The sequence below is a fragment of the Trachurus japonicus genome, chromosome 8, assembly GCF_045865225.1.
Source record: "Trachurus japonicus isolate A0001 chromosome 8, Traja_1.0".
Classification (NCBI taxonomy): Eukaryota; Metazoa; Chordata; class Actinopteri; order Carangiformes; family Carangidae; genus Trachurus; species Trachurus japonicus.
In genome coordinates, this window is record NC_140914.1 from 6,420,742 (window position 1) to 6,448,165 (window position 27,424).

Here is a 27,424-nt window from a genome sequence, read left to right on the forward strand (position 1 = left end):
AATGTTTGGTTGGTGGTTGATCGGTTCAGGAGACTCGATCGGTCTCACCACAGACTCCCTGGACTCCCGGTGAAACTTTGCGTCATGTGACTGTTCATAAATAGAAAAGAGGAATAATATGAAGAGACTGTTTGTTAGAGTCCAGCTGCTGTCAGCGGGTTCAGCGCAGCTCCGGTGCGTAACGGCCGCGTCCACATCACCGGAGGGTCAGGCTGCAGAAGTAAAAGTTTCACAAAATAAAACAAATAAAAATCCCGACTCTCTCTCGGTCTGTCTGACACTCGCTGAGTCCGCTTGATGCTGCTGCTGCTGCTGCTGCGCGCAAGGTGCAAAACGTGTTTCCCTCCGGTGTAATAAGAGACAGTCCTCCCCGCTTCAGCCTGCGAGCGCTTCTTTTGTGCCAAGTCTCTGGTGCGTTTTAAAGTGATGATGAGCTCCCCGTGGACCACACCACCACTCATCACCAGGGGAGCCAGTCAGGTGGCCACAGAATAGATAAAGTGCTGCTCCTAAGATGTACAAAAGAGAGAGAGAGGGGGGGAAGAGAGAGGGAGAGAGGGAGGGACATGAATGGAGAGAATAAATCTGAGCTTTATTATTATTCACATTTTACCTCCTGTTTTCATTTCCTTGTGTAAGTGAAACTATTTCCTCCCTCCCTTGTTTCTTTTTCACCGGGAAACAAGATGTTTCCTGAAAACGCTTCAACAAGTGAGAGCGTTTCCAACAAGTGCTGCCTGTTTCCCCTCCTGCTGCCTCTCTGTTTATTCAGGATTATTATTAAGGACTGAGGCTAAATGACTCATAAACATGGATATTTTGAGTGTGTGCTCCTCTAAAAACCCACTTAGCTCTCATTTATTCACATCAATAAACCCCCCACTACCTCCACTATTGATCAGGACTTACATTAACTTTAAAGGCTTCTCATGAAAGTGTCAAGAATCATTTAAAAGCTGGAAAAAAAACATCAGTTCCACTGAGAGTCGATAATATGCAGGAGCAGATTGTTATAACTGCACAAGAGAAACAATTAGAAGAAGAAAAAAGAAAAAACTTTGAGAGGTTCTTATTTATAGAGTTTGGAGACGGTTGCTGCGGAAACTGTCACCGTGACTCCGGAGCCTGGAGAGATGCTATAACTTAGAACCGGAGACATGAATTAATAAAACTGTGATTGAACCTCGGCAAATATTTATCAGAAGTATTGGCTGCGCTGCCTTCGCTGCACCTGCTGTTTCCTTCCCCTATATAGGCAGCAGCTGAAATGAACCCCCCCTTCCCCTCCTCACCCCTCCTCTCCCCCCTCCCCGCCTCCTCACCCGAGCATCACCAGCAGACAGCCCTGCTTTTATTGGACTGTGTGTTATTCAATTTATATCAGTTTGCCTTTCAGCTGTTGCTGTGTGTAAATGTTGTGGGACTGCAGCTCACCGAGGCGCAGATGAAACCTGAACCTGAACTGTAACTATAGAAAAAAACAGAAAACATTCTGCAAATATCAAAGTGCAAATATCAACATTTGATGAATGAGCTGGAAACTCAAGTTTCACAGCGTCCAACACGTTTATTTTTTCTCTGCTCTATAAATGAGGCTGTGAAGCAGAAAGGTGCAAATAAACAGAGCTTTTTATGAGGGAAGCATGAAAGTTTCAACATACATTCGACAAACATGAAGGTTAATTAATATAGACATGGAAACATTTGGTATCTGACCTCTGGTGACCTTTAGAGGTCATTGACCTCAGCAGTGGATTTTCTGCCATTTGTAAATTATAATCATGTTTATCTTTGAAATAACTGTGTTTTTTGTTCAAATAGAGATTCTTATTTGCTACTACAGCCTCTAACATAAATCTCTATCAGTATAGCCTCAGATATTTACACAACGTTGAGGCTGCCTTGATAAATTGTTCATTGGAGCGATGCCTCAACGAAGCCGCCATCCTGTCCCCTGGTAACGATCAGCACCCTATTCAACTGATTTACAAGTGATATCATGTGTTCATGATACATAAAACTTGGTAAAATGAATAATTGAAATTGTAGACAGAAAAAAGGTTCTTCTATTTGAAATGAACTTTTCCCTGGGGATATTTTATTTTATTACTGCATGTAAAACAGCTGCTATACGGGTTGATATGGGTTGTTTTATCACGCAACGATGCTTTATTACAGTATTAAACATATTTATTTAATATCAGCAGATCATGTATAAATTGTAATCCACCAATCCATTCAATTTAAATCGTAATGTGAATATGAATAATCTATTTTATAATCTTTAAAAGATGTATTTTCAGAACAGAGAAGTGTGAACGCACCTAAGATAACTAAGGCTCTGTCCTGTCCCAGAGTTCAAAGGTCAAATCTGAAAAAAGTTACTGGAGAAAGTTTCAGGTTTTAGTCATTCAATAACAACACCTCCGTGTTCAGACTGTGACGTGACGTCTGTGTTTCACTGACAGGCTGCAGGAACCAGTCATAATTAACTCCTGCTCTACCGCTTGTTACTGGAAATAACTCCAGTCATTTTATCACGGAATTATTTCTAAATATCCAAGTTGACTTCCATCCATGTAAAAAAAACAAAAAAAAAAACAGCACTCAGATGAAGTTGTTTTCTAAAGTTGGATCTGTTTCACACAATTAGACATGAACACAGTTTTTGTGAACTCAACGCATGTAAACGTGCCCACTGGGGTTTGAAAGACGCCCAAGAGACGTTCAAGTGTTCGCAGGATTTTTTTTTGTTTTTCAAGTTTTTTCAAGTTTGTGCTTTGAAATTTGCATTTTATGAAACAGTTTGTGCAGATTGTGAAAACTGCAATATATTAATTTCTATACATGCACATATAGAATAAAAGCACATGAGTGAAAGAATAATATATGAATGAAACCTCTTAGAAATTGGAACAATATCATGTATTAACATCTATATATTTATGTTTATAGCTCATACGTTTTAGTTTATGATCTATGTTTGTTAATATTGTAAACATATTATACATTAATACACTGTGTATCAATCTCATAGCCTGTCAATACATGATATATCATATGATACATTATATTATAAATAGTCTGAGACCAGTTTCCCAGAAAAAAAATAAACATAAACATATAGATGTTCTACTGTCTGAATAAACGTATACTTAAATAAATTACATATATCTATCTTATACCATATATAAATCACATTTTACTATTGTTTCTGTACAGTTATGAACTTATATCTTCATACCGGTATATCTATTCTCATTTTATAATGTAACATATATTACTCTGGATGTAGGATAAAACCAATATAAAATTCATTATCTAATTACAGCAGCGTTGGTATTTAAAGCCACTTTACTGTATGTGAACAAGCAGCAGACGCCTGATCCTCTGTAATCCCGACGCCTCTGCAGGGATTCTGACGGCTGAGGCGATGAACTCTGACAGGATCATGAGGAAATAAAAGATATTTTTGCAAACGAGCCCGTCGGATTAATCTGCTTGTTTGTCTGAAAAAAACAAAGGCCGTGAAATCCAATCCCTCATCCTTCGTGTCGTGTGTACAAACAACGATCAGCTCCATCCATCCACCTGGAGATGTACTGTAGTTTACTTTAGGATAATTTATTATTAACACTCTTCAAACAGGAGGAAAAAATAAATAATAATAAAATCACGAGTGTCTTTGTACAGTAAAGTTCAAATAATCTTATTAACCCCCTGGATTTACCGCAGATTAATCAAATCGCCGCTGCGTAATTTGATTCTGTTTCTATTATTCATCCATTCTTCATCCGCTCTGTCAACATCTGAAATCCTCCTCTGCTGCTGTTTAAACCCAAAAACTACAAAGAAGAGGAGGAGGAGGTGTAGAAGAGTCAAGGAGGAGGAAGGGACGTTCAATGAACACGCTGCTCGTTAGAGGTGATTATGAGAATCAGTGGAGAGTTTGGTTTAATTGAAGTTTTCAGGCGGTGAAGAACCTGTTGCTCTAAACTCCTCAGAGCGGCCGAGTGAAGACGTTTCCCCCGCAGCTGTTCATCAACAGCACTGTGCATACTGTATGTATCTGTGTTTGTATGTATACTGTATGTATGTATGTATGTATGAAGTTGTAGTGTATTCATATGAGGATGCGTAACAGACATGGATGTGAGTGTCTGACTTGTTCCTAAGCAACAGTGGACCTGTGAGCCCCGTGACAGATGGTTGGTGAAGTTATTTTGGTTTAGAGGAGGAGAAGGAGGGAGGGATGAGGTGCCTGGACCAAGAGAGAGGGAGAGGGAGAGAAGTGGTGGTGGGAGTGGGGGTGGGAGTGGGAGTGGGAGTTAGGGGGAGTTGGGGGGCTTGTTTCCACTTAACATGAGGGAATTGGCAGCCTAGCAACACAAACTAAGTGAAGACATCCATGGCAACAAGGAGGTGATGTTTGACCCGGTGCCTTTTTTTTCCTTTTTTTTTTTTACCTCGTCATCGTTTTTTCAGTTTGTGGAGCCGGACGTGACCCCCCCACCCCCCCGACCCACCACCTCCACCTGTGTCCTTTGAACCCCCCATCACCCTCCTCACTACTCCACTCATTTCAATTATCAGACCCCCCACACGCCCCCAACACCACCTCCTCTTCTCCAAGACGCTCCATTATTAACTGATTAAAGCCACAACAAGACCGGGAGGAAGTCAGTGTGTGTGTGTGTGTGTGTGTGTGTGTGTGTGTGTGTGTGTGAGGAAGTAACATGCATAGGGTAAAAAGTGTGTTTAGTATGGGCTTTGAAATAAGAATAAACGCAGTCATAATTACAGACTGATACAGATTTCTGTTTCCCCACCTCACACCAAGAACCCATCGCTCATTGAAGGTGGAATTTTTTAAAGTGGTAACGACTTCACTGCTTTGCTTTGCTTTGCAGAGGAGGATGTTGTCATACCTGTCACATCTGGATATTTATTGAATATATATACCGGTACATACACAGATTGTTGATATGTTTACAACAAACATAAATTTAAATGTGCATGTTTATTAAAATAACATGTTTTTCTTTTTAAATTCCAAATGTGTAACTTTCAGTGATGATTAACAACTGTACATAACATAAATAAATATGGGCTACACTGAAAGGCTTTAAGGTGGATATATTACTTTTATATACAGATTTAATATATGAATAACCTTGTCCTTTTAATCCATACCTGTCATATAGATTATGTCACATTTGCATTTACAGAACTCATGAATAGTTGGAAAATAAATCCTTGCTCTACAGAGATGTGATAGTTGACACTGTGTCACTATAAAGAGATTTATTATTATCACATATCTACATATGTATATCCTTCCTCTGCATATATAAAAATATGTTCAAACGATGTGTACATCTATTCAAAAAAAGGCAAAAATGATAAAACATGTGTGTTGATGACAGATATTCAGGTTTATTAAAACCGTTAAAACAGTTTGTAATATAATATATTAATGTTTGGCCCTGAAGATGTGAAGTTATTGCAACTTTTTACATTTACGTGTGCTTTTCATTCTATCTTATTTTGTCCTGTCTATATTTGCATAAGGTTTCTCAGTGTGTTTGTTTGCTTTGTGAAAATCAGTTTGTTTGAGATGCACATGACAGATCTAATGAATCTGACTGGAATAAGATAAATAATGATCATAAAAACCTCATGCACTCAGCCGCTGCCTCATTAAACTCATTTCCATTTAAACACATCTCCACATCACACTGATGCCGTCTTTGCTGTATTTTTTTATTTGTCACAATATTCCTCCACTTCGTCTCCTCAGCTTCTCTCTCTCTCACACACACACACACACACACACACACACACACTCCTCCAGTCTGGATGCAGTGATGCCCTCCAGTCTTTGTCCTCACATGTTTACTTTATTTATTTTCTACTTTCTCCTCTTATAACCCCCCAAACCAAACCAAACCAAACCAAACCCAGAGAGGGAATTGAAGGCAGCAAAAGCATCACTGCACAAATACACAATGTCCAACATCAGCGGCTCAGGGGCCACGTTTCATAAAAGCCGGACGACCCCTCTCACCCGATAAAGCCGGCGGTTGCCAACCAAACCACACAACCAAACGACTTTTTTTATTATTATTATTCGTCTTCAGCTTCAGTGAAAGATCTTAAAGGGCTGTGGATGGATCTGTAACACCGACACCTTTCCTCCTCGCTACTTGTTCAGTCTTAATTGGCTGCCATCTGACCCGGTCTGTGGCTCTTTCACCACTCAGGACAACCAGCGCTGCACGTTATCTGCTCTGAACGCCGTCCATCCTCTGAGGAGCCTCTGGACGACACCCAACAGGTTCAAATCAGTCGATACGGGTTCGATTTCCCACAGTGCATCACCTGCACCGCCCATCCACACACACACATAGACATACACATACATACAGGCTTAATGCCAGCAGAACAGTTGACTATTACTGTATTATAGCTTTTTCTACTTATTTCTCTATTTCTGTCGTTTCCCCCGGCAGCAGCAGCAGCATCAGCAGCTCCTGGACACGGGAGGCGGTAACTTAGCAACCAGCCGCAGAATAAGAGCAGGGCAAAGGGATAAAGATTCAATAAATGGACAAGTGCAGAGATAAGAAGCATTGTCTGCTCCTACAAGCCCCACAAGGCACACACACACACTCACAGACACACAGACACACACCTGCACCACATACACACTCTCCCAAAAGTTCATTTCTGCAGCTTTCATCCTATTTTTTCTGCCTCATTTTCTTTCTTTTTATTTCTCCGTCGTCTTGTTTTAGAAGCTGACGTGTCTCCACCTGCAGCTCCATCAGTCACTCAGACAGGAGGTTTTCAGGAGCAGACGGCAACAGACCGATACAGGAGGAGGACGGAGAAACTATTGACGGCTTCAGACTCGACTTAACAATCTTTAAAAAGGACTTACAACTGGACTGACTTGTGACTCATCACTTCAGCCCTTGGACATGAAAATACGTGAGATAGATTTGAAAGGCCATGAATAAACTAGTAACATGCATTCAATCTGTCATGTTCTCCCAGAATCCACCTTGTCTGAAACATCTGACAACATCCAATCAAGTTTTAGAGCAGCAAACCACGAAGAAGTGGTCGACAAAAAGTGAATTCCAGTTTGTAAAACTTTGATTCCAGATCTTTCTTTTCATATGTTTCTCACTGCAGGTTCCTCTTTAACAGCTTGACGATGTGAACTACAAGTTTCCCAGGTGATTCATTTCATGCTGTCAGTCAAACTCCACTTTTACTTTATTTTTCATTTTCATTTTCTGGGTCTGATGGAGCTCAGCCCGTCTCTGCCTTGTCTCCGTCCTCCTCAGTCCAGCTGCCCCTGGCCTGGTTGTCCCCCCCCCCCCGGCTCCAGCCTGAGGACGAGACAGAGGCTGATGGTGCGTTCGCTGTAGCTTTGAAACTGTTCAGCTGTTTTAATGAAGCGCTCCTCCTCTGTGAACACGTTTAATCTGAAACCTCAGGTTTCCACTGGTTGTTGAGGTTTTATTTTTTCACTTTTAACTGTGTAAACTGTTTCCTGTCGGTCGATGCCTGTGGGATGGTTGAGTCATCTCAAATGTTGTAACCTCCTTCTGTTTTGTTTCCTTCTGCCTGTTACCATGCACGTGTCTTTGTGTTTTATTCTACTGGTTTGAAATGTGCATTTAATAGACGTCATAAATAAACTAATATATCCAGGAGTTCATGTTTATCTCTAGGTTTGTCCCTTAACTGTGAGCTGCAGCTCTCCATTCAGTCCAGTAGAGGGCAGGGCGACATGTGAGGCCGTTTAAACTTTATACTGTAAATATGATCACTTGAGACTTTGTTCAGAGCAGCACTGTGGCTTCATCAACCGACAAGATGCAAACAAAGCAAACAGACAACAGCTCAGAAAACACCTGAGTAACATATTCCTAACCTGCAGTCAGAGCCGGCCCAAGGCAGACATGAACTTAGCACTTGTTTAGGGCCCCTTGACCACTTGACCACTAGGGGGCCCCCAGGAGCCAAATGATGGATGGTTAATGTGACTGTGGTCATAACAGACAGTGGCAAATATTCCTGCAAATCCTCATCTTGGCTTTGTGTGAGGTCAAGTAGCACGTGTAATGTCAGATGTGGTGGAGCTGAAGGTCCAACATGTGGCTGGACAGATCAGAGGATGAAGCTGTTGGCAAATGGCAAATTTGCAGTCCTGCATTTGGAGGATGCAAGCACCAGTGGTATAAATGAAACAGATAGATAGATAGATAGATAGATAGATAGATAGATAGATAGATAGATAGATAGATAGATAGATAGATAGATAGATAGATAGATAGATAGATAGATAGATAGATAGATAGATAGATAGATAGATACTGCTTGCAGTATTTAACCCCATTGCCGCCGTCAGGTTAAACATCCACCTGAGCGCTGCAGAGCTGCACAACCTTGTTGGTTAAAAGGTGACACTTTGTGGACGTAGTGGTTGTTCATAGGTGGAAAAAAAGTGACACTGTGTTCAGAAGTTTGTAAAGTTGAAAAAATGTGATTTAAGATCAATCTATGCAGCTTTTTTTTTTACAGTAGGCCTATTAATGTGCAAAAGATGTTGAAACAATAATAAAACTACTCAAAATGTACAAATGTTCACCAGTGTCTCTTGTATTACTGGTATGAAAAACATCTACACAGACTCTTTCGAAACGTTTAAAGCAGGAAGTGATGTCACATAAATACTGTCATTTATATTAAAGAAAAAAAAGAAAAAAAAAAACTTTATTGTTGAACTTGAACCTGCTGATTGGATCAATGAAGTCACAGCTGATCGAGGCTCCCTCTCTCCTCCACTGATAGAAAATAAATTAAGTCAAATTATGATGATTAAAAACAGATGATGGTTAAAAAAAAGAAAAAAAGAGGCGAGTCTGTTCATGTTACACACTGAACTGTTTCGCCCCCCTACACACACACACACACACACTGAGAGGAGGCTGTGTGACCCAACATGCAGTTGAGTCAAGTGAAGAATGAGGAAAGGCTTCAAGTAGCTCAGTCGCCTCCTGCCCCGCTGCGCTCCGCTCCTCTCCGGCCATGGGCTCCTCTCTAATCCGCTTCGTTCTCCTCTTTCTCTCCGTGTCACATGTTTACGGTAAGATGCTTTTTCTTTGTTAATACTTGGATCAACTTTTTCTTTTTTTTCTTTTTTTTTGTAAGTCTCACCTGTTCAGGCGGTGCTTCCCCCTCCCCTTGAACCCGGGAGGGAAGTCAGCAGCGACCTCCATCTCTGAAGGCGGTGATCGAAACTGATCAATAGTGCGTGTGTGTGTTGAATTGTTGTATTGATGTTGAATAGGAATAATTCACAGTTAGCTGAGCTGGGAGTGCAGCGGCCGGTGGTTGTAGTAATTGCCTGTGGCCGCTTCCTTTCCTTATAAGGGAGTGAAAACTGTTTCCCAGAGCTGCACGAGCCCCTCCACATACAGGCTCCACATCACCATCAGCCACTCAGAGTAATTATAATTAACTATATGGGAACACACTGACAACATGTATGTGGAGTTTATGGGTTTACTTTGTCCTCCATGCAGACTGAAACTAACTTTTAAATAAGTACATACAAAGTTATTTTTTTAACCAAGTCTGAAGCCAAACATCTGGTTTATTAGAAAAAAACAGCTACTCAGCCTTATCAGATCAGTGTGTTTACTTCAGGGGCCCTGGTTTATGTGAGTGTTTATATATAATATCAAGTATATACTGTAGGCCTATATATCAGATTCTTCTTAATTCATATTCAGATTCACACTTACAGAAGTTGTGTGTGGGTGTGTGTGTGTGTGCTTGTGCTATAACTCCAGTGAGCCACACCCGTAGACCACAACAGATAAGACAGAGGTGGACAAAGTTCAGTCCAGTACAGGTGAAAACTGTTGTTGAATTAACATTTTGAAGTCTGGAGAAGTTGTATTAGCAAACAATCGAATGACAAGTGTGGAACAGAGTGATAAAAAATATGTTGCAAACTTCTTGTAGACAGGAAATGATTAAGTCTGGTCGTAGTAAACACAGCAGACGTTTGGATGATGGGTTGGGCAGCCAGGTGAGGCCAAGTTCAACCTGAGCTGTTAGAAATATGCAAATACAACAAATACAACATCATTAACAGCGGAGGGAATCACAGTTTATGATATCTAATAGGTTTTCAAAATAAAAGACTCACTCTCGCTGAGTTTATTTCAATCAGCAACATTTATTAGGAAAAAAGAAATCCATTCACAATGAGTGGTTTTGAACTCTACTAAATCCCTAAATTGTAGTGTCTTTGATTTTATAAACAGCGCATTGGTATGTTCATGATATCCTGCATTGTTCACTATTCTTATTGCTCTCTTTTGCATAATGCCTGTATGATTGCTTCTGTAGGTGTTTCCCCATACTTCAACACAATAAGTCAGACATGAGTGTACAATGCAGCGTTTGCAATGATTTGTTAAAAAATTATGCTTGATTGTCACTTCTAGAAATGTGTTCTCATGTACTCTTTCCAATTTAACACTATCAATCATTACAGTAACTCTGACTAAACATTGAGTTTCAAAGTAAGAGTAAATGTAGGATACTCAAAAGTACTGATACTCCAAAACTGAACTTCTTGTGCAAGACTGAACGTTTCAGCAGCGGTATCAGTGTTCCTGTGAGTTGCACAAGACTGCGCATCCATTTCTTTATAAAAATGTGGTTAGCAGTATTATCTGTGTGTGTGCATGTTGGTGTGTGTAAGGAGGAAGGAAACATATCGATGCACTGATGTGTTTGATGTGATCATCATCATCGCAGGTTCCAACATCTGTACCTCACGAGGAGTCACCACTTGTCAGCAGTGTTTGGCTGTTCACCCGAGCTGTGCATGGTGCTCTCAGGAGGTAAAACACACACACACACACACACACACTGAGACACACACACACACACATATACACACACACAGAAAAGGTGGTTAATCATGCAAGTCGTAACAGAAACCCTCCTTTCTCAACCACATTCTTCTTGTTGCTGTTTGTTCCTGCTGACTCCTCAACCAGCTCTGCACAGACCGTCAGTACCTGGAGGAGATGGGGGGAGACTAGGGGGGAGGGGGGGGGCAACAAAGTTTTATTCCTCTAAACAGAAACACGCTGCAGTGACGACATTATAGTCTCAGTTATGTTTGAGCCTGAGTAGGAAAAACATCTGCTATGTATTATTGTGTTTATTGCTGATTAATCAAAACGTATTAAGTTTGAATTATTGTTTTGTTGATGTATAAATGACACGATTATCAGTTCAGCCCAGTAGCTGTTGCTCTGTCATGGCCGACAGGAGGAGATGGAGATGGTTGTCACTGTGACTTTTCTCAAAACAGAAGAACTACTGTATCTCTTCCCATGTTGTGAACTGAACTGTAGCTCAGCAGAAACAACAATGACGGTTTATTTTAAAGTATCGAGTTATTCTGGGAGACACTTTATGAGCCTCCCATGATCTCATAACATATTTGTCTGTTGTGCTCATCATAAGAAATAAGATAAATAACTTTTATTGTCAAATAATCCAAGTACATTTTCAGAATAAATGCTTATTAAGACAAAAAGCAAATTATTAACATGTTTTTTTAATGTTGCAACCATCACTCATCTGTGTTGCAACTTTAGGGTGGGGGTCGGTTGCAACACCTCAGTTCTTACAATTGCAATAAGCTAAGTAAGATTAAATGTACAGGCGTCGTTGCCATAGCAGCGAAGTGGAAAACAAAACAAAACAAAAACAAAAAAAAGCCCCTTATCAGTTCTTACAATTGCAATAATCTATGTACAGGTGTTGTTGCCAAGCAGCAAAGTGAAAAAACAAAACAAAAACAAACTGCATCAGTTCCTTCAGTGTTACACAGACCGGATGTGGTTGTTTCAGGAGTTTGGTAAAGGTGGAGCCGGCGTTTCCCGCTGCGACCTGAAGCAGAACCTGCTGGATGGAGGCTGCAGCTCGGCGGCGCTGGAGTTTCCCTCCAGCATCATCACCATCCAGGAGGACGCTCCGCTCAGCGACAAGGCCTCGGGCGCCGCCGCCGCCGTCACTCAGATAAAACCTCAGAAACTCCACATGGTTCTACGACCAGGTACTGTATGTTCAGCGCCCCCCCCCGGACAGCGAGCAGATAACATGCAGCATCACAACTAACAAAAAAATATCTTGGAATTTTATATCCGTAAAATAGCATACGCACACATGCACACACACATACACACAAAGGGTTTTATGTAGGGTAGTAGGGTTTCTTGTTGTCATTTTCATTTGTTTTACCCTTTGTCATGAGCCGGTGCATATTCTCATTTGCCCAGGTCATAGTATTTCTGATTTCTCATAGTATTTCAAAGGAGGTTAAATTAACTAAGTCCAGTTGCTTTCGATTTAACCTCCTTTGAAATACCCTTTGTCATGGAAATTTTGGTTCTGCCGGTGGCAAGGCAATTGGCAAGGCAATTTTATTTGTGTAGCCCGTTTTTACAAACAGTTTGTCTCAAAGGGCTTCACAACAACATCCTCTGCCCTTTGACCCTCACGTCATCGACTGAGGAAAAACTCCATGGAAAACCCTTTTAACAGGGAGAGGGGTGGAGAGTCAAAGAACAAGACTGGAGAGGAAGCATGCACCCAAGTTTATTCTCTATAGAGAAGGGAACAGAACACAGACTACCTTACCACTTATTACAAGGAGAATACTAATCACAGCAAATTTCCACACCTTTTGTTTTATTCTATTTTATTTTATGTTATTTAATTTTACTTTATTTCTATTTTACATACGTTCTTTGATGTAGATGACAATCTGATTGTGCAGAAATAAAGGGATAGTTCACCCCAAATTCAAATTTCACTCATTATCTACTCACCCTCATGTCAACTAAGAGCTGTGAGAATTTTCAGAGTCCTCCGTGCCTTCTCTGAGTTACGGGGGGGTCCGCGCAGCAGTATTTGTCCATATAATGGTTGTCAATGGATACCAACTTTCTTCGTCCAAAAAGACACACCAAAAAACATCCAAATACCTCCATACTGCTCGTCTGTAATGTCCCTCTGGTATTGAAACCCCGACATGAGAAATTGTTCCGCCGGTCACAGGAAGAGCAGTGAACCGAGACACTGGGAGCTTCCACTACAAACAAGCTTAAATATAGACTTATTTAATTTTTTTCGGAACAATTTCTCTAATGAGTGAAATTTGAATTTTGGGTGAACTATCCCTTTAATGTACGTTTTTGTTGACTTGTCTTGTCTTTTTCGGGTTGTGATTGTAGATGTATGTTTAAATTGGTTTTAAATGTGGACCCCAGGAAGACTAGCGGTGCTCTAGAGCGCAGCTAATGGAGATCCGAACAAATAACACAAATAAAACTTCTACTGCTGATTGGTGCTGGTTGTAGACTCATGGATCTGTCTGTAATGCCCCCCACTCCCTCCTCTCAGGTGACTCCCGGCGTTTCACGGTGTCGGTGAAGCAGGTGGAGGATTACCCGGTGGATCTCTACTATCTCATGGATCTGTCCTTTTCAATGAAGGACGACTTGGCTCGTCTCCGCACCCTCGGCAGCAAGCTGGCCGAGGCCATGGGCCGCAAAACCAGCAATTTACGCATGGGGTTCGGCGCCTTTGTGGACAAGACGGTGTCCCCGTACATGTACATGCATCCTCCAGAGGCGGTGGTGAACCCCTGCTACGGGTAGGTGGAGGAAGAAAAAGCTTGATTTATCTGAAATGTTTTTTTTATTTTCTCCTTCGCTGGTTTTTTTCTCATCTGCCTCTCACCATATGCAGACTCAGTCAAACCTGCCTGGCTCAGTTCGGGTTCAAGCACGTGCTGCAGCTGACGGAGAAGGTGGAACGCTTCACCGAGGAGGTGGAGAAGCAGCAGGTGTCTAGAAATAGAGACGCTCCAGAGGGCGGATTTGACGCCATCATGCAGGCGATGGTGTGCAAGGTACACAAACTGTAATCACACACACATGCACACCTGCTCAGCACTGCAAAAACTCAAAATCTTTCCAAGAATATTTGTCAAAATGTCTCATTTCTAGTCAAAACTAATCTCTTTTCACTTAAAATAAGACTCATCACCTAAAAATTAGCTTGTTTTTAGATCATTTTCACTTGTTTCAAACAAAATTTCACTTGAAATAAGTAGAAAAATCTGCCAATGGAAGCTAGTTTTTTGTGCTTGTAATAAGAAAGAAAAACTTGCTCCACTATCAGATTTTCTACTTATTTCAAGTGAAAATATGCTTGAAAGAAGTAAAAAGTGTCTAAAAACAAGCTACTTTTTATGTGATGAGTCTTATTTGTTTTAACAAGAAATGACATTTTGACTAGAAATAAGACAAATATTCTTGGTAAGATATTTGAGTTTTTGCAGTGAGTGATGTGTGTGCATACACTCTGGTCTCTCCTTCACTCACTTCATGTGTTTCTTTTTGTTTTTTTCCTTGTGCATCATCATTAGGACCAAATAGGCTGGCGCCCGGATGCTTCACACCTGCTGGTTTTCACCACCGATGCCAAAACTCACATCGCGCTGGATGGGCGCATCGCAGGCATCGTGCAGCCCAACGACGGGCAGTGTCACCTTGACAGTGAAAACACTTACAACAAAGCCACCGTGCTGGTAAAAAAAAAAAAAAAGGCAGAAATTTGAAGTAATTTCAGGGACTAGCTCACGACGAGGCTTTTACAGCCATGTGAGTGGTTGCACTGACTCTGCTCCCTGTGTCTTCCAGGATTATCCCTCCTTAGGGCTCATGACCGAGAAAATGTCTGAGAACAACATCAATTTAGTTTTTGCCGTGACGAGCTACGTGGTGGACATCTACAGGGTGAACACACTGTGCTGCTTTTTGAATTTAATTCAGCTTTTGATTCATAAAAAACACACTAATTAACACTCAACCTTGCTGTCACAGAATTACAGCAGACTCATCCCGGGTACAACGGTGGGAACGCTTTCTGGCGACTCTGCGAATGTTATCGAGCTCATCATAGAGGCTTATGAGGTGAGGACTTGAACTCAACATGCAAATGAATGTTATTTATCTCATCTAAGCAAGTTAATTGAAGTGTTAATTGATTAATTTTGGGCAGAAAATTCGCTCTAAAGTGGAGCTGGAGCTGCTGGACGTCCCGGAGGAGCTGAATCTGTCCTTCAACGCCACCTGTCTGAACGGAGAGATCATCCCTGGACTCAAGTCCTGCTCCGGCCTCAAGATCGGAGACACGGTACGGATCAGTCCTGCAAAAGCTGCTTATTGTGTTTTGTTGCTAGGCGACACCTAGTGGGGGGAAAAGTATGATGATGACGTAGCATAAAGTCTGCATCCGGAAAAGAGGTTGTGGTGAATTTAAGGGTTGACAAAATTCATGAATTTGACAAAGTGGCGTTCAATGTCCCATGTGAAGGAAGCTGTTTATATTGTAACCATGACAACAAAGACTGTGTAATGTTGAGGAAGTAGGTGCCTTTAGTTTAACCCCAAATTATAATGTTTAATTATAATGTCCCAAACTTACTGTAACTTGTCTACATAGTTTAAAGGAATAGTTCACCAAAAAATAAATTCAGTCATTGTTGACTCACCCTCATGCTGATGAATACTCCGGAGTAGTTTTTTATTCCTCAAAGTGCATCTGGAGACCCGGGAGGCCGGTTCGTAGTCCAACGAAATCCTTATATGAGAGTCAATATAGTGCCTGACACAAAACGTGAGAGTGCGCCCCATGGCAAATTCAATACAGGACTGTTTAGGCTGTAAAAATGTCCTAAATGACGTCGAGTAAACTCTGGACTATATCCCTTCAGGACTCTTGGATTGCAGTGGACGAGTAGTGTGGAGGAATATTAAATGGTTTTTGTGTAGTTTTATGGACGGTTTTGTGTTGGGTCCTATTATAAGTTTTGGTTGGACTATGAACCGGCCTCCCGGGTCTCCAGATGCACTTTGAGGAATAAAAAACTACTCTGGAGTATTCATCAGCATGAGGGTGACTGAATTTCATTTTTTGGTGAACTATTCTTTTAAGTGCCGAAACCCACTAAAAGGTTTGGTAGGTTACACTGCTGTTGGTGCAGTCCATTATGTTTATCATTGTAACCATGACAACCGTGGTCCAGTTGTCTCAGAGTGTTTAGAGAAGGTTTGAGGACTTGGTCCACAAATGATCACAGTTGTGTTCTCGTCGTCCTCCTCCTCCTCCTCCTCCTCCTCCTCCTCCTCCTCCTCAGGTGTCCTTCAGCGTGGAGGCCCAGTTGCGCGGCTGCCCCAAGGAGAAGAGTCGCACTTTCACCATCAAACCCCGGGGCTTTAAGGACGCCCTGGAGGTCACCATGGACTTCGCCTGCGGCTGCGACTGCGAGGCCACGGCCCAACCCAACAGCCCCCTCTGCAGCGCCGGCAACGGGACGTACGAGTGCGGCGTGTGCCAGTGTCACCAGGGGCGCCTGGGACCCCGGTGCGAGTGCTCGGTGGAGGACTACAGCCCGACCGACGACGTCAACTGCATCCCGAAGCCCGGCAGCCCGATCTGCAGCGGCAGAGGCGACTGTCTGTGCGGACAGTGCTCCTGCCACTCCAACGAGTTCGGCCAGGTGTGGGGGAAGTACTGCGAGTGTGACGACTTCAACTGTCTGCGCTTCAAAGGGCTGCTCTGCTCCGGTGAGTAGATCCCTCTCTTCCTGTCATGATCAGTAGCTTTGTAGTAGTAAGACCACTTCTTCAAGGTCTTGGTCTTGTCTCATGGTGCGTTCCAGGCAACCCGTAACTCGTATTTTTCCGACCTGTTCCTATGGTTACCCGTTAGAACGTACAGTCAAACTCGTAACTTCCCACCTGTGAACTCGTACTAGATCGATCTGCTCCCAGTTCCCAGTTAGTAACTCGTAACTTGCCTGGAACGCTACAAACTCGTAACTGGTGACTTGAAGTCGTGACTTACGGGTTAAAAAGCCTGCCTGGAACGCACCATCAGTCTCGGTCGAGCTCAAGGGGGCAGTTGTCGGTCTGAGAAGTGAAGCTCACTTCCGCGTTCAAAAAACTGCAATCCCCTCGGCTTCCTCTGGGGGCTGGTGTCAGAAGGGAGCATTCTCCATAGACCCCCATGTTAAAATCGCCGACTTTACATCATCCTCAATAAACATGATCAAAGCCTGGTGTCAGAACGTTTTTTGGTCTCAGTCGATAGTTTCTACCCCTGCACACACTCTGAGGGGGGTGATTTTTTTTTTTAACTCTACCGTATTACTGTTATTAGGTTAAAATTCTGGCCAATTAAGCGCGGAAACGTTGAGTGACAGGTCCGAGCAGGTCCGTGGACAGCTGCTTCGAGGCCAGTGGGCGGGCTCTCGGCCGGCCAATCCAACATGGCGCTGTTCAGGCCGCCATATTTGAGTCACAAAAACGACTCCCCAAAACCAATGTGGGACGTCACGGATGCTACGTCCATTCTTTTTACAGTCTATGGTCGAGCTGGACTTGGGATTCTTTCTCAAGACCAGTTCAGACCACAGCTGCAGTCGTCTGGCCTGATGGAAGTAGGTTGCTGCAATTAGCCTCTGATTGGTCGGAACGAGCCACCCCGCGGAAGTCCCGCCTCCGTGCTGCAGCTTTCACAGTCCGCCCGGTAAAGGGAAACATCAACAAACGACAACAGGAACCGAACCATGGATCTATTATACATCCATGTCATGAACTGAACAGAAGAAGACATACCCGTCAGCGGTTGCCAACCGCCGTTAAACCGAACAAAAGAATAAATATCCGTCAACGGATGCCAACCGTCGTTACACCGCGGACCCAAATCCAGTTTCCAACCGGCAGTATTTTGCAAGCGCACCGTTGCTACGGCGCCGACCGCAACGATTGTGACTGGTTGAAAGAATTACAAACGGCCGGAGCGTTTTTTCTCTGATCACAGAATCATAGACGGACCAGCCAGACCCTTCTTCTCTGCAGGAGGGTCTGGTGAGCGAGACTACAGCTGCAGTGACATCTTTTTTTTTTAACCGAAAATGTCTCTCTGTCACTCGCTCACTTTGGTTTATGTAAACTAATTCAATAACTTTAAGATCATTAAAATTGTTCTACAAAAGTTTCTGCTTGTGTAACCATCTAAAAAACTTGGTTTTGAAAAGGGTCAACAGTGGGAGGAGACTTCAACAGGTTATTTACTGTGTTCTTCTGTTCAATCCGAACTTTGTTTGAATTAAACATGGGATAGTTTTTATATAAAATTATCTTTTTTTTTTAGCTGAGGAAATGTAAATATCAAGCCACATGATTATTATGAGGACTGGTGCAAAAACTCAAAATCTTACCAAGAATATTTGTCTTATTTCTAGTCAAAACAATCTAATTCTACTAACTATTCTACTTCTAAGACTCATCACATTAAAAAGTAGCTTGTTTTTAGACACTTTTTACTACTTTCAAGCATATTTTCACTTGAAATAAGTAGGAAAATCTGACAGTGGAGCAAGTTTTTCTTTCTTTCAGCTTTCACTGGCAGATTTTTCTACTTATTTCAATTGAAAATTAGTTTGAAACAAGTAAAAATGATCTGAAAACAAATTAATTTTTAGGTGATGAGTCTTATTTTAAGTGGAAAGAGATTAGTTTTGACTAGAAATTAGACATTTATTCTAGACAAATATTCTTGGAAAGATTTTGAGTTTTTGCAGAGTACTGAATGATCTAGCATTGGTTTGGTCTCGGCCTTGGACTTGGTCTCGTCCCCTTGGTATGCTCTGGTCTTGGTCTTGATTCAGTTTCCGGTTAGGTGGTCTTTACCACAAAACTAATGATCAGCGATGTTGTTCTTCTCCTTTTAAAACTCAAGCCACACTGCTACAACACTTGTTGTCCCATGGTCTGTGTATCTAGCTCTCTAAACCACGTGTCAACCCCAAATTGCTCCTGATGGCTGATCCAGTGTGGGGATGTGCTGTGGTCCATTTACCGTGACTAATCAAAAAAACACTGGCATGTGCTGACATCACCGTTCTCTTCTTTTGGGGTTTGAAACACTCCCTTTATTTTATGCTACCATTAACAGGAAAGATGAAGTCGCCCTCCCTTTCCTTCCTTTTCTCTTCTCTCAGGCCTCATCCAGCCTTAATGAGACACACTCTGCTCATTTCCAGTCACCCTCGGTCTGTAAACACACCATCGTCAGTTTACATAGTTTCCCGTTACTCAGTTTGACAAATCAAAAAAAAAAAAGCTTTCTCAAGAGGAATGTCCCATTATTATGACTGTCTGTGCTTGCTTGTAAAAGGCTCGTAAATAATTGCATACTTCAACTGCCGAGCGTAAACAGTGGAGCTTACAAATGACCGGCTCTCAGTCGGAGAGCACACCCGATTAGTGCTGCCCGAGTGTCCTTATCACTCACAGCAGTGGGGCACGGCGCTCTATCACTCCCTATTACAAGTCTGCACAGCTCAGTGCACAGTTACTCAATCCCAGTGATAAAACTTTAATAGGCTTTGTCGCTGATTGATGTATTTCAAAAGAAGTGTGGTTTTGTGATTATAAGGAGGGAGGCAGAACAGAAAATAAGTTTTAAGTCTTCACATACATTAAGCAGAACAAACCTAAGCAATAAGGCAAACTCTGATTTAAATGGAGATTAGCTCGGCTCAGTCTCAGGACAGTTTGAAGCAAGTGAGTGAGTCCCAAGTCACATTGTTTATTCCTAGATTTATCTATTTTCCAGTTGTGTGTTTTTTTTTATGCACTGTTATTGGCTCAGTACTCGTTATAAAATAGTATGCACAGTTAAGGTACCAGAATCAGCATTGGGCATGGAAAAAATAAGACACTGACCAAGGTCAAAACGTGTAGGTGGCTCCGCCCCTTTTCTGACACCCCCAAATTTAACTCTTGACATAAAAATGACAAGATAAAGTGTCATTCAGCTTGAAGTAAACTAAAAGGCCAGCATTCAGAAGTGGGATGTTTGACGGTGTGTGTTCATTGAATGACTCTAGTGGCTGCATCGTGACCTCAGGAGTAGATGGAGCTTAATGTGCGTGTTTTACTAAAGCTAAAATTTATCAGGAACTTGGCAGGCTTTTATCAACGAGGACGGGTTTAGGAGTCTCTCTGAAAGGGAGTGTGTTTTTCCTGAATAACAGGCATCAAACTATTCAACACTGACACCGAGGGCTCTGGTTCAGACACTTGGCCCAAATCCCGCACTCCCACACACCAACACAGACAAGAGCCATAACCGATGTGAGAGAGTCCACAGAGCTTAGTTCGGGCCCACGGTGCATTCATGACGTAGGAGCCTTTAAAGACCCTCGGCATCCCTCGGCCCCAGCTCAATTGAAGCTCCATCTCTGTGATATTCCCTGCGGCTGTGGATTTCCTCCTCCGCCGAGAGGCTGAGGGAGCAGAGCAGCAGAGCAGCAGAGCAGCAGAGCAGCCAGCGTGGCCCCGGGGCCCGTAAATATGAGGACAGCGAGAACAGGAAAGTTTGCATTCCTGTCCTGGCAGTTTGCCCAAACTCCTGTCTCACTGTCTTTGTAGTACATATATCTCTCTACCAATCCCTCTCTTCCTCACAGCTGTGTACCTCTCTGTTTTACAGCTCTGTCTTCATCCCCTACAGCACGGCCGGCACATTCATCCACCTCATAGCCGCCTAAGCATGTGATTCATGGGAAGGATTACTTTGTAGTCTCACAGGGAGGACGGGATGATGTAAACCTAAAAACCTCTCTTTTTATATGTGTGTGAATCAACATAATGAGATCAGAATAATGAGAACAAGACAACTACTATCTCTATACTGCTGCTTTTGTCGACTTTCAACACTCCAGGCTGATCAGTTGTTTGGATTTTAACACAACGTGTCACCGACTTTTCTTGTTTTCAGGGTCTTTCCCTTCATGTCTGTGATTCACAGAGACAAAGATTACTCTCTGCACATCACAGTGTTAACTATTAACCAGTGACAACACCATCAGTAATCATCCTGTCTCTGCTATAAATGTGACCTTAAAGAGAAGCCGCCGTCGTTGCCCGGGACATTGTTTCCTCGACTTTACAACACTGGATGATTTGTTTTGAGCACTGGAATTAGGGACCCTTGAACCCTCTGTGATATTTCAACCCCCCCCCAGTCTGATCCAGCTGAGCCGTGACTCACCCAGTTTGCTCTTAGTCATCCAGTGCCAAATCCTGTTTGGTTTCCTGCTAAGAACGCAGTCGTCTCCGGGGATCTGCCTTTGTTTCTACGGCAGCTTGATGTGCTGAGGTGAGGTGGTGGCTCTCCAGTAATCCGGGGAGAAAAGCTTGCCTCCAGGTTCTGTCAGCAAACAGCTGTGTCATCATAACACTGTTCCTAGAGTGACCTGGCTGTTGTGACAGAAATAACACTAGACAGTGCACAAACAGTGCTTTAATCACACTTTACACTTATTACTTAGTAATTACACAGTTGTAGAAATCAGAAGCTACGCCTGTCTGATCATGCAACATGTTTAGAAAACACACCGGTTAATAACTCACAGACTTTAAAACAATAAAACACAGACACACTCTGTGATTCATTTTCCAATTGCATAATTATTACCTTATGGTGCAGTTTGCCCGGCCCCGCCCGTGTGATTACAGCCACGAAAAAATATGTATTAAGACAATAAGAATAAGAATATTTTAAACGCAAACATACTGATCTTTTTTCTTTCTTTTTTCCAGATCACGGGAGGTGCAGCTGTGGCGACTGTGAGTGTGATGCCGGCTGGGAAGGAGAGAACTGTAACTGCACCACACGCAAGGACACATGCATGTCCAGCATCGGGTTGCTGTGCAGCGGCCGCGGGAACTGTGAGTGTGGCGTCTGTCACTGCACTCAGCCCGGAGCCTACGGAGCCACCTGTGAGAAATGCCCCACCTGCCCCGACTCCTGCACCATAAAGAAGTGAGTTCATTGGTTATTTCATATAGACCAGAGTGGAATTGGATCTTTGGGGCTGTTGCTGATATTTTAAATAAAAATTCTTCATTTACTTTAGTGGATCAACCAATGCAAGGACATTACTCATAAATTAAACTCAGACGATTTGCAGCAAAAAAAAAAAAAAGTCGTCAAATTGGTGATCACAGGTTTCTGCTGCCTCTACGGTCATAATAGGTTTATATGTACCAACGTTTTCTGTCATTAGGCTGATGTTAAGTTAATTAACGTTTTAAAAAGTGGTGGAGACAAAATTGTTCATGACAAAAAGTCATGAACCCTCTTCCCCAGCGACTCTGACGCCTGCTTATCGGCACATGCAGAGGCTGATGTAACTAAGAAAGACTTAGATGATTAATCCATCACGCCTTTAATATCTGTGCTAACATCATGACGATCAGGCCAGTCGTCGTCTAACTGACCAATGAAATGACTGGTTGTTATTTGCCATGAAAAGACTGTTAAGTGATGATTTTGAAGAAATTTGTTCGTCAGCCCTCCACCTGAACAGCTGAATCTGCGTCTGCAGGTCCGGCCGCTCTGCAGGAAAATAATCTACTGTGCTGTAAAGAATTTGAGAGTTTGTGATGTTTTAACATTCCTGGACGATAACAAACTACGTTAAACAAATTCACAGAGTGTTTTCACGTACAGCACAAAGAGGCCCACCCTCTCCCAGGGCCTCAACACTGTACTGGTTCATTTTGATGCATGTGCAGCCAAACTCTTTGTGTTGTTGTTTCGTATCCAACTGAACCACACAATGTGCTCTGTGTAGTGTATGAAGGTGACAATGTACGACTGTGTTTTGCAGAGAGTGTGTCGAGTGTCAGCACTTCAAGAGAGGCCAGTACACCGAGGCCGAGTGCAACAGAATCTGCAAAGATGAAATCATAGTCGTGGACGAACTGAGTGAGAAATCTTCCCCCCTTCTTTCCACCTTGTGTAAATAAACAGAATATACTATAACCAATAACTTAATCATGTTTCTTCCTCCAACAGTTTTCCACGACACAAATGCGGTGAATTGTTCGTACAAGGACGAAAACGACTGCATTGACCATTTCCAGTATTACGAAGATGAAAGTGGCAAATCCATTCTGTATGTGCTGAAAGAGCCAGGTACTGTGAGAACCCTGATGCACATCATTAAGACAGAATAGTCTGTTCTTAAATGTCATTTCATTCCCTGTGCCTGCATGGCGAGCTGCAGCATCAGCAGACAGAGTTTTATTTTATTTTTCTTAATGAACTCCCTGTGTCTGGTCTGTCAGAGTGCCCTGAGGGCCCCGACATCCTGGTGGTGCTGCTGGCGGTGGCCGGAGCCATCCTGCTGCTGGGCCTGGTCGGCCTGCTCATCTGGAAGCTGCTGGTCACCATCCACGACCGCAGAGAGTTCGCCAAGTTCGAGGAGGAGAGAGCCAAAGCCAAATGGGACACGGTGAGAGAGATAGCTGCAATTAGAATATATTAACATGTGCTACCAGAGGAGCAGCGACTCCTCAGATAAAACCAGTCCAGGCTCTGAGTTTTGCTCAGAGACGGCAAACGACACGTGAACACAGAGCTCATCACCTGTGTTTTACTCCATCATGTCCAGGTTCTGTTCTTTCAGTTTTCCAAATCAGACTCAGTTTTCCTACTTTGTCATTGGTTCAAGTTTATAATCTATTTGGTAATTGCCCTGTTTTGATGGTTGTTTTTAATGCATGTTGGTCTGCAGACACCACACATGATTAGAAGTCCATAGGTGATGATGAAGCCTCTTGGATGAGAGGTGAAACATCTTCCCAGACAAATAACTAAGTCCAGTTGCTTTCGATTTAACCTCCTTTGAGATACTATGACCTGGACAAATGAGAATATGCACAGGTTTATGATGAAGAAGGATTTCTGTTGTATACGTATCAAGCGTAGCGTTAGTTCTGGCAGGCCATGACGTCAAGCTCTAATCAGCACAGCGTAGCTGTCTTCACCTGTGCAGATCAGCTGATGGCTCAGCTGACTCCCAGTGGCCGCTTCCTATTGGGGAATTGCATTCAGAGCGCTATTTAAACTGCTCTAGCCCGACGTCACCTCCCTTGCTGCTGCTGCTTCCTCTGGTGGCTTTTTTGCAACCCACCTCCACCCCAGCTCCTCCTGTCATTGTATTCATGTTGGTTGCTCTGCTCTGTCTGGGTTTTCTTGGCTGCTGCGCTCCCTGCTTATACCGTTCATGATGGCTCATGAAGGGCAGGAAGGTGCTCTTCCTGCCTCAGGCTTTCCACGCAAGCGTGTGGAAGAGCAGGGGGTCCCAGAACAGTACCATACCGCCAAATAAAACTTGTGCAAGTAAATAAATATTATTTTGACATAGTGGTCCTGACAGAACTATATTTAGTGCTTTAGGAAAAATCTTAGGAATTGAGTTCTCTCTCGATTCATCAACAGATGATGAAAAAGAAATTATAACATATCTAAAAAAGGAGCAGGAAGAAGCATAAAATTATTCAATCCCTCTGCCTCTCCAGATGTCATATGTATGAAAAATATTCTTGCATATTAGTTTTTACTTTTTAAATGTTGCAAAGCAAGAGTATGACAACATGCACGTTTATATACAGCCACGATGGAGCCTATAGTTTGTATTTATCAACTAGACGTACTTCATTAGTGAAGAACCTTTGTTTACAGTTTGGTTCAGTGACGTTTCGGCTCAATAATTTCTAAAAAGCACAGCAGTGAATAGGATGTTTTTGTTGGATTCATTTACCAGTGGTTTCTTCTGCCACAGAGAGACAGATGTGTAGGTTATATATATATCTATATATCATAGACTGGGAGATGATGTATGTTTTCCTCAGATACAAAAATGTTCCTTTCTTAAAGATCTGGTCCTGTTAAACATGTATACATTCTACAGTTATACATGTCTGTTTCCTCTAATGGGGTACGGACGTCTGATATTTGAGTTAAACTTTGTTACCTTTGTGTTTTCATCCCACAGGCAAACAACCCTCTGTACAAAGGAGCCACCTCCACCTTCACCAACATCGCGTACCGAGGGAACTAACGACGGCACGGGGACGAGAGAGAAAACTCAGGGCTCAACGACGAAGGTGGGATGTAGCAGCAGAGAGAGATGGAGAGATGGAGAGATGGACGAGTAGGAGCAGCTCACACTGTCACGTGACAAGCTACTGTCGCTGTAGAGTAGGTACTGCTGTCAGACGATGGGATGACACAGTTGTACATAGTGTAAAGAAAAAAACTAATGTTAATATAAGTCACAGATGGCTGCATGCTCCTGGGTGTTTTATGTTTTACACTTTGTGCAACTGCAGCAATTTTTTTTTGCTGCAGTGTCACGTCAGGTCACACTCGTGGGAACTGCTGCTGTCGCCGTCGTGGTGTTTTTTTTTTTGGGAAACTCTTCTACCACTGCAAAGTCTGTCGTTTTTTACTATCACGTTTTTATATTTTGCTCACAATCGAACAGCATTAAGACAGACATCACAGAAAGCACAGACGTGTTTGATGTGTTATTTATTTACATCTGTGCCTTGTTGTATTAGAAAATGCTGTAGTTGTCTCTCTCAGAGTGAAGCTGCAACCGCTTTAAAGAAAAAAAACAAGAGTGCAGCGCTATGTGGAGAAGTTAAACAGTAACTCTGGGTTGTTGTTTTTTAACCTGGAACCTATTTTCTGGTGTTTTGTTTTTGTTGGAGGGGGGGTTGATAATTGATGGGAACAAAAAGCTTTCAAGAGTCGGTCGAGCATTGACATACAAATAACAGAAGAACGAGGAACCGCTAAACAGCTGCTGCAGCGTAAACAACAGGGCATTTGATCGCATGGTAACAAAGTACGTCTACTTTAACTTTAAGAGTCTGTTTTTTACCGGTGACAGAGTCAGATTGTTATTTTAAGTGTTTGACGACATTTGTTAGAGAAAAAATCTTTGCTGTTTGTCAGCTCTCTGTCATTTCTACTCCCGGTTCATTTGTTTGTTAGTTTAATGTGATGAGATTGCAAAGTTCTCAACATCACAGCAGCCGGGCAAAGATTTCTGTCTTTATCAACCATTTATACCCCGAAAACATGAGACAATAAATAAGGATCCAAATCCCATCAGTGTTGGTTTACAGTGATTGAAATGTTCTAAATGTTATGACATGTGTTTGGTTTTTTTGTGTTTGTGTGTGTTGGGCTTTTTTAAAAACTGTTTATAGTTTTATTTGTGCTTTAAAGGGATAGTTCAACATTTTTGGCAAATTGGCCCATTGCCATAATCGCTATAGTCATAGCAGTAGGTTCGTTTCCTTTAATTGTCGGTGCAAGCTATTTTTAGAACGGCGGAGCAGAGCCGCGAGCTGCTCAGAGCTACGCTATGGAGGCTCATGGGATTTCTTGGTTTCCCTCATCAAATACACAATCGAACAACTCCAAAACACTCTGGTGGACAAGTTGTGACCTGCACATTCACCACGCTACCAGACAGAGTTGTTTTAGAGGGAAATACAGAGACTGCTTGATGAAAAACTGTCCATGAAGGCAATGCGCATCAGCTGTTTTGCATGAGTTTACCTCTAAAACAACTTTGCCAAAATGTTTAACTATCCCTTTAAAACTTGTTCTCTGTCCAATCATTACTGAACTGTAACTTGTTTGGTTTGTTCAGTTTTTCTACTGAAATACAAAGTTCTGTATTTGTGTAAGTATTTGTACATTTGAATTTTTTGCACAATGAAAAGCATCGGTTATGATGACATGGCCTGACTGTATCCTTGTCTGTTTAATTGTTTGTTGGACACTTTTTTTTTTTTTAAGAAGGCTGTGGTTCAACTCTGGTTCTTTATTCTGAGGGAATACATAAAGATTCTTTACACCTGACTTCACCAGCTTTTTGCGTGTGTGATTTTTGACTTTTGGGTGTCAGAGCCTCTTTTAAAGCAACAAGTGTTTGATAGGCTACTAAACTATCTGAGGAGATGAACTAGCTCTTATTTACACTACTCACAAATAGTTAGGGATATTTGACAAGAATATCCCTATAAAAAGCTCATGGCAGCTACAGTGATATTCTTTTTTTTTTTTTGTGATCAATTTTTTATTTTGTTTTATTTCATTACAATTCCATTTATCCATTCCCCTTGACCCCACCCTTGTCCCGGGTCCTGGGGGTAACATTAGGTTAGGGTGATTACAGGGAAAAACAAAAACAACAAACAAACGAAAATAAATAAATAGTTATCAATAATTATCAAAAGTACATAGCAGACATATTCATGAAACAGAGAAAAACAAAACAAAACAAACCAAAAAAAAAAAAAAAAAAAAAAAAACACACGCAAGCCCATCAAAACAACGCTTTGACATTCTCAGCTGC

General features: G+C 42.2%; 1 protein-coding gene across 1 annotated transcript; it reads left to right on the forward strand.

Annotated features, from left to right (window-relative positions):
* Positions 1-9,016: 9,016 nt before the first annotated feature.
* itgb3a (integrin beta 3a) lies at positions 9,017-25,561 on the forward strand. Its single transcript, XM_085783439.1, has 15 exons — positions 9,017-9,163; positions 10,852-10,937; positions 11,962-12,166; positions 13,516-13,768; positions 13,864-14,026; positions 14,546-14,707; positions 14,820-14,915; positions 15,003-15,092; positions 15,181-15,315; positions 16,319-16,748; positions 21,798-22,020; positions 22,871-22,968; positions 23,059-23,178; positions 23,331-23,497; positions 25,043-25,561. The coding sequence occupies exons 1-15, from the start codon at positions 9,106-9,108 to the stop codon at positions 25,106-25,108; spliced, it is 2,352 nt and encodes a 783-aa protein (XP_085639565.1). The 5' UTR covers positions 9,017-9,105; the 3' UTR covers positions 25,109-25,561.
* Positions 25,562-27,424: the final 1,863 nt, after the last annotated feature.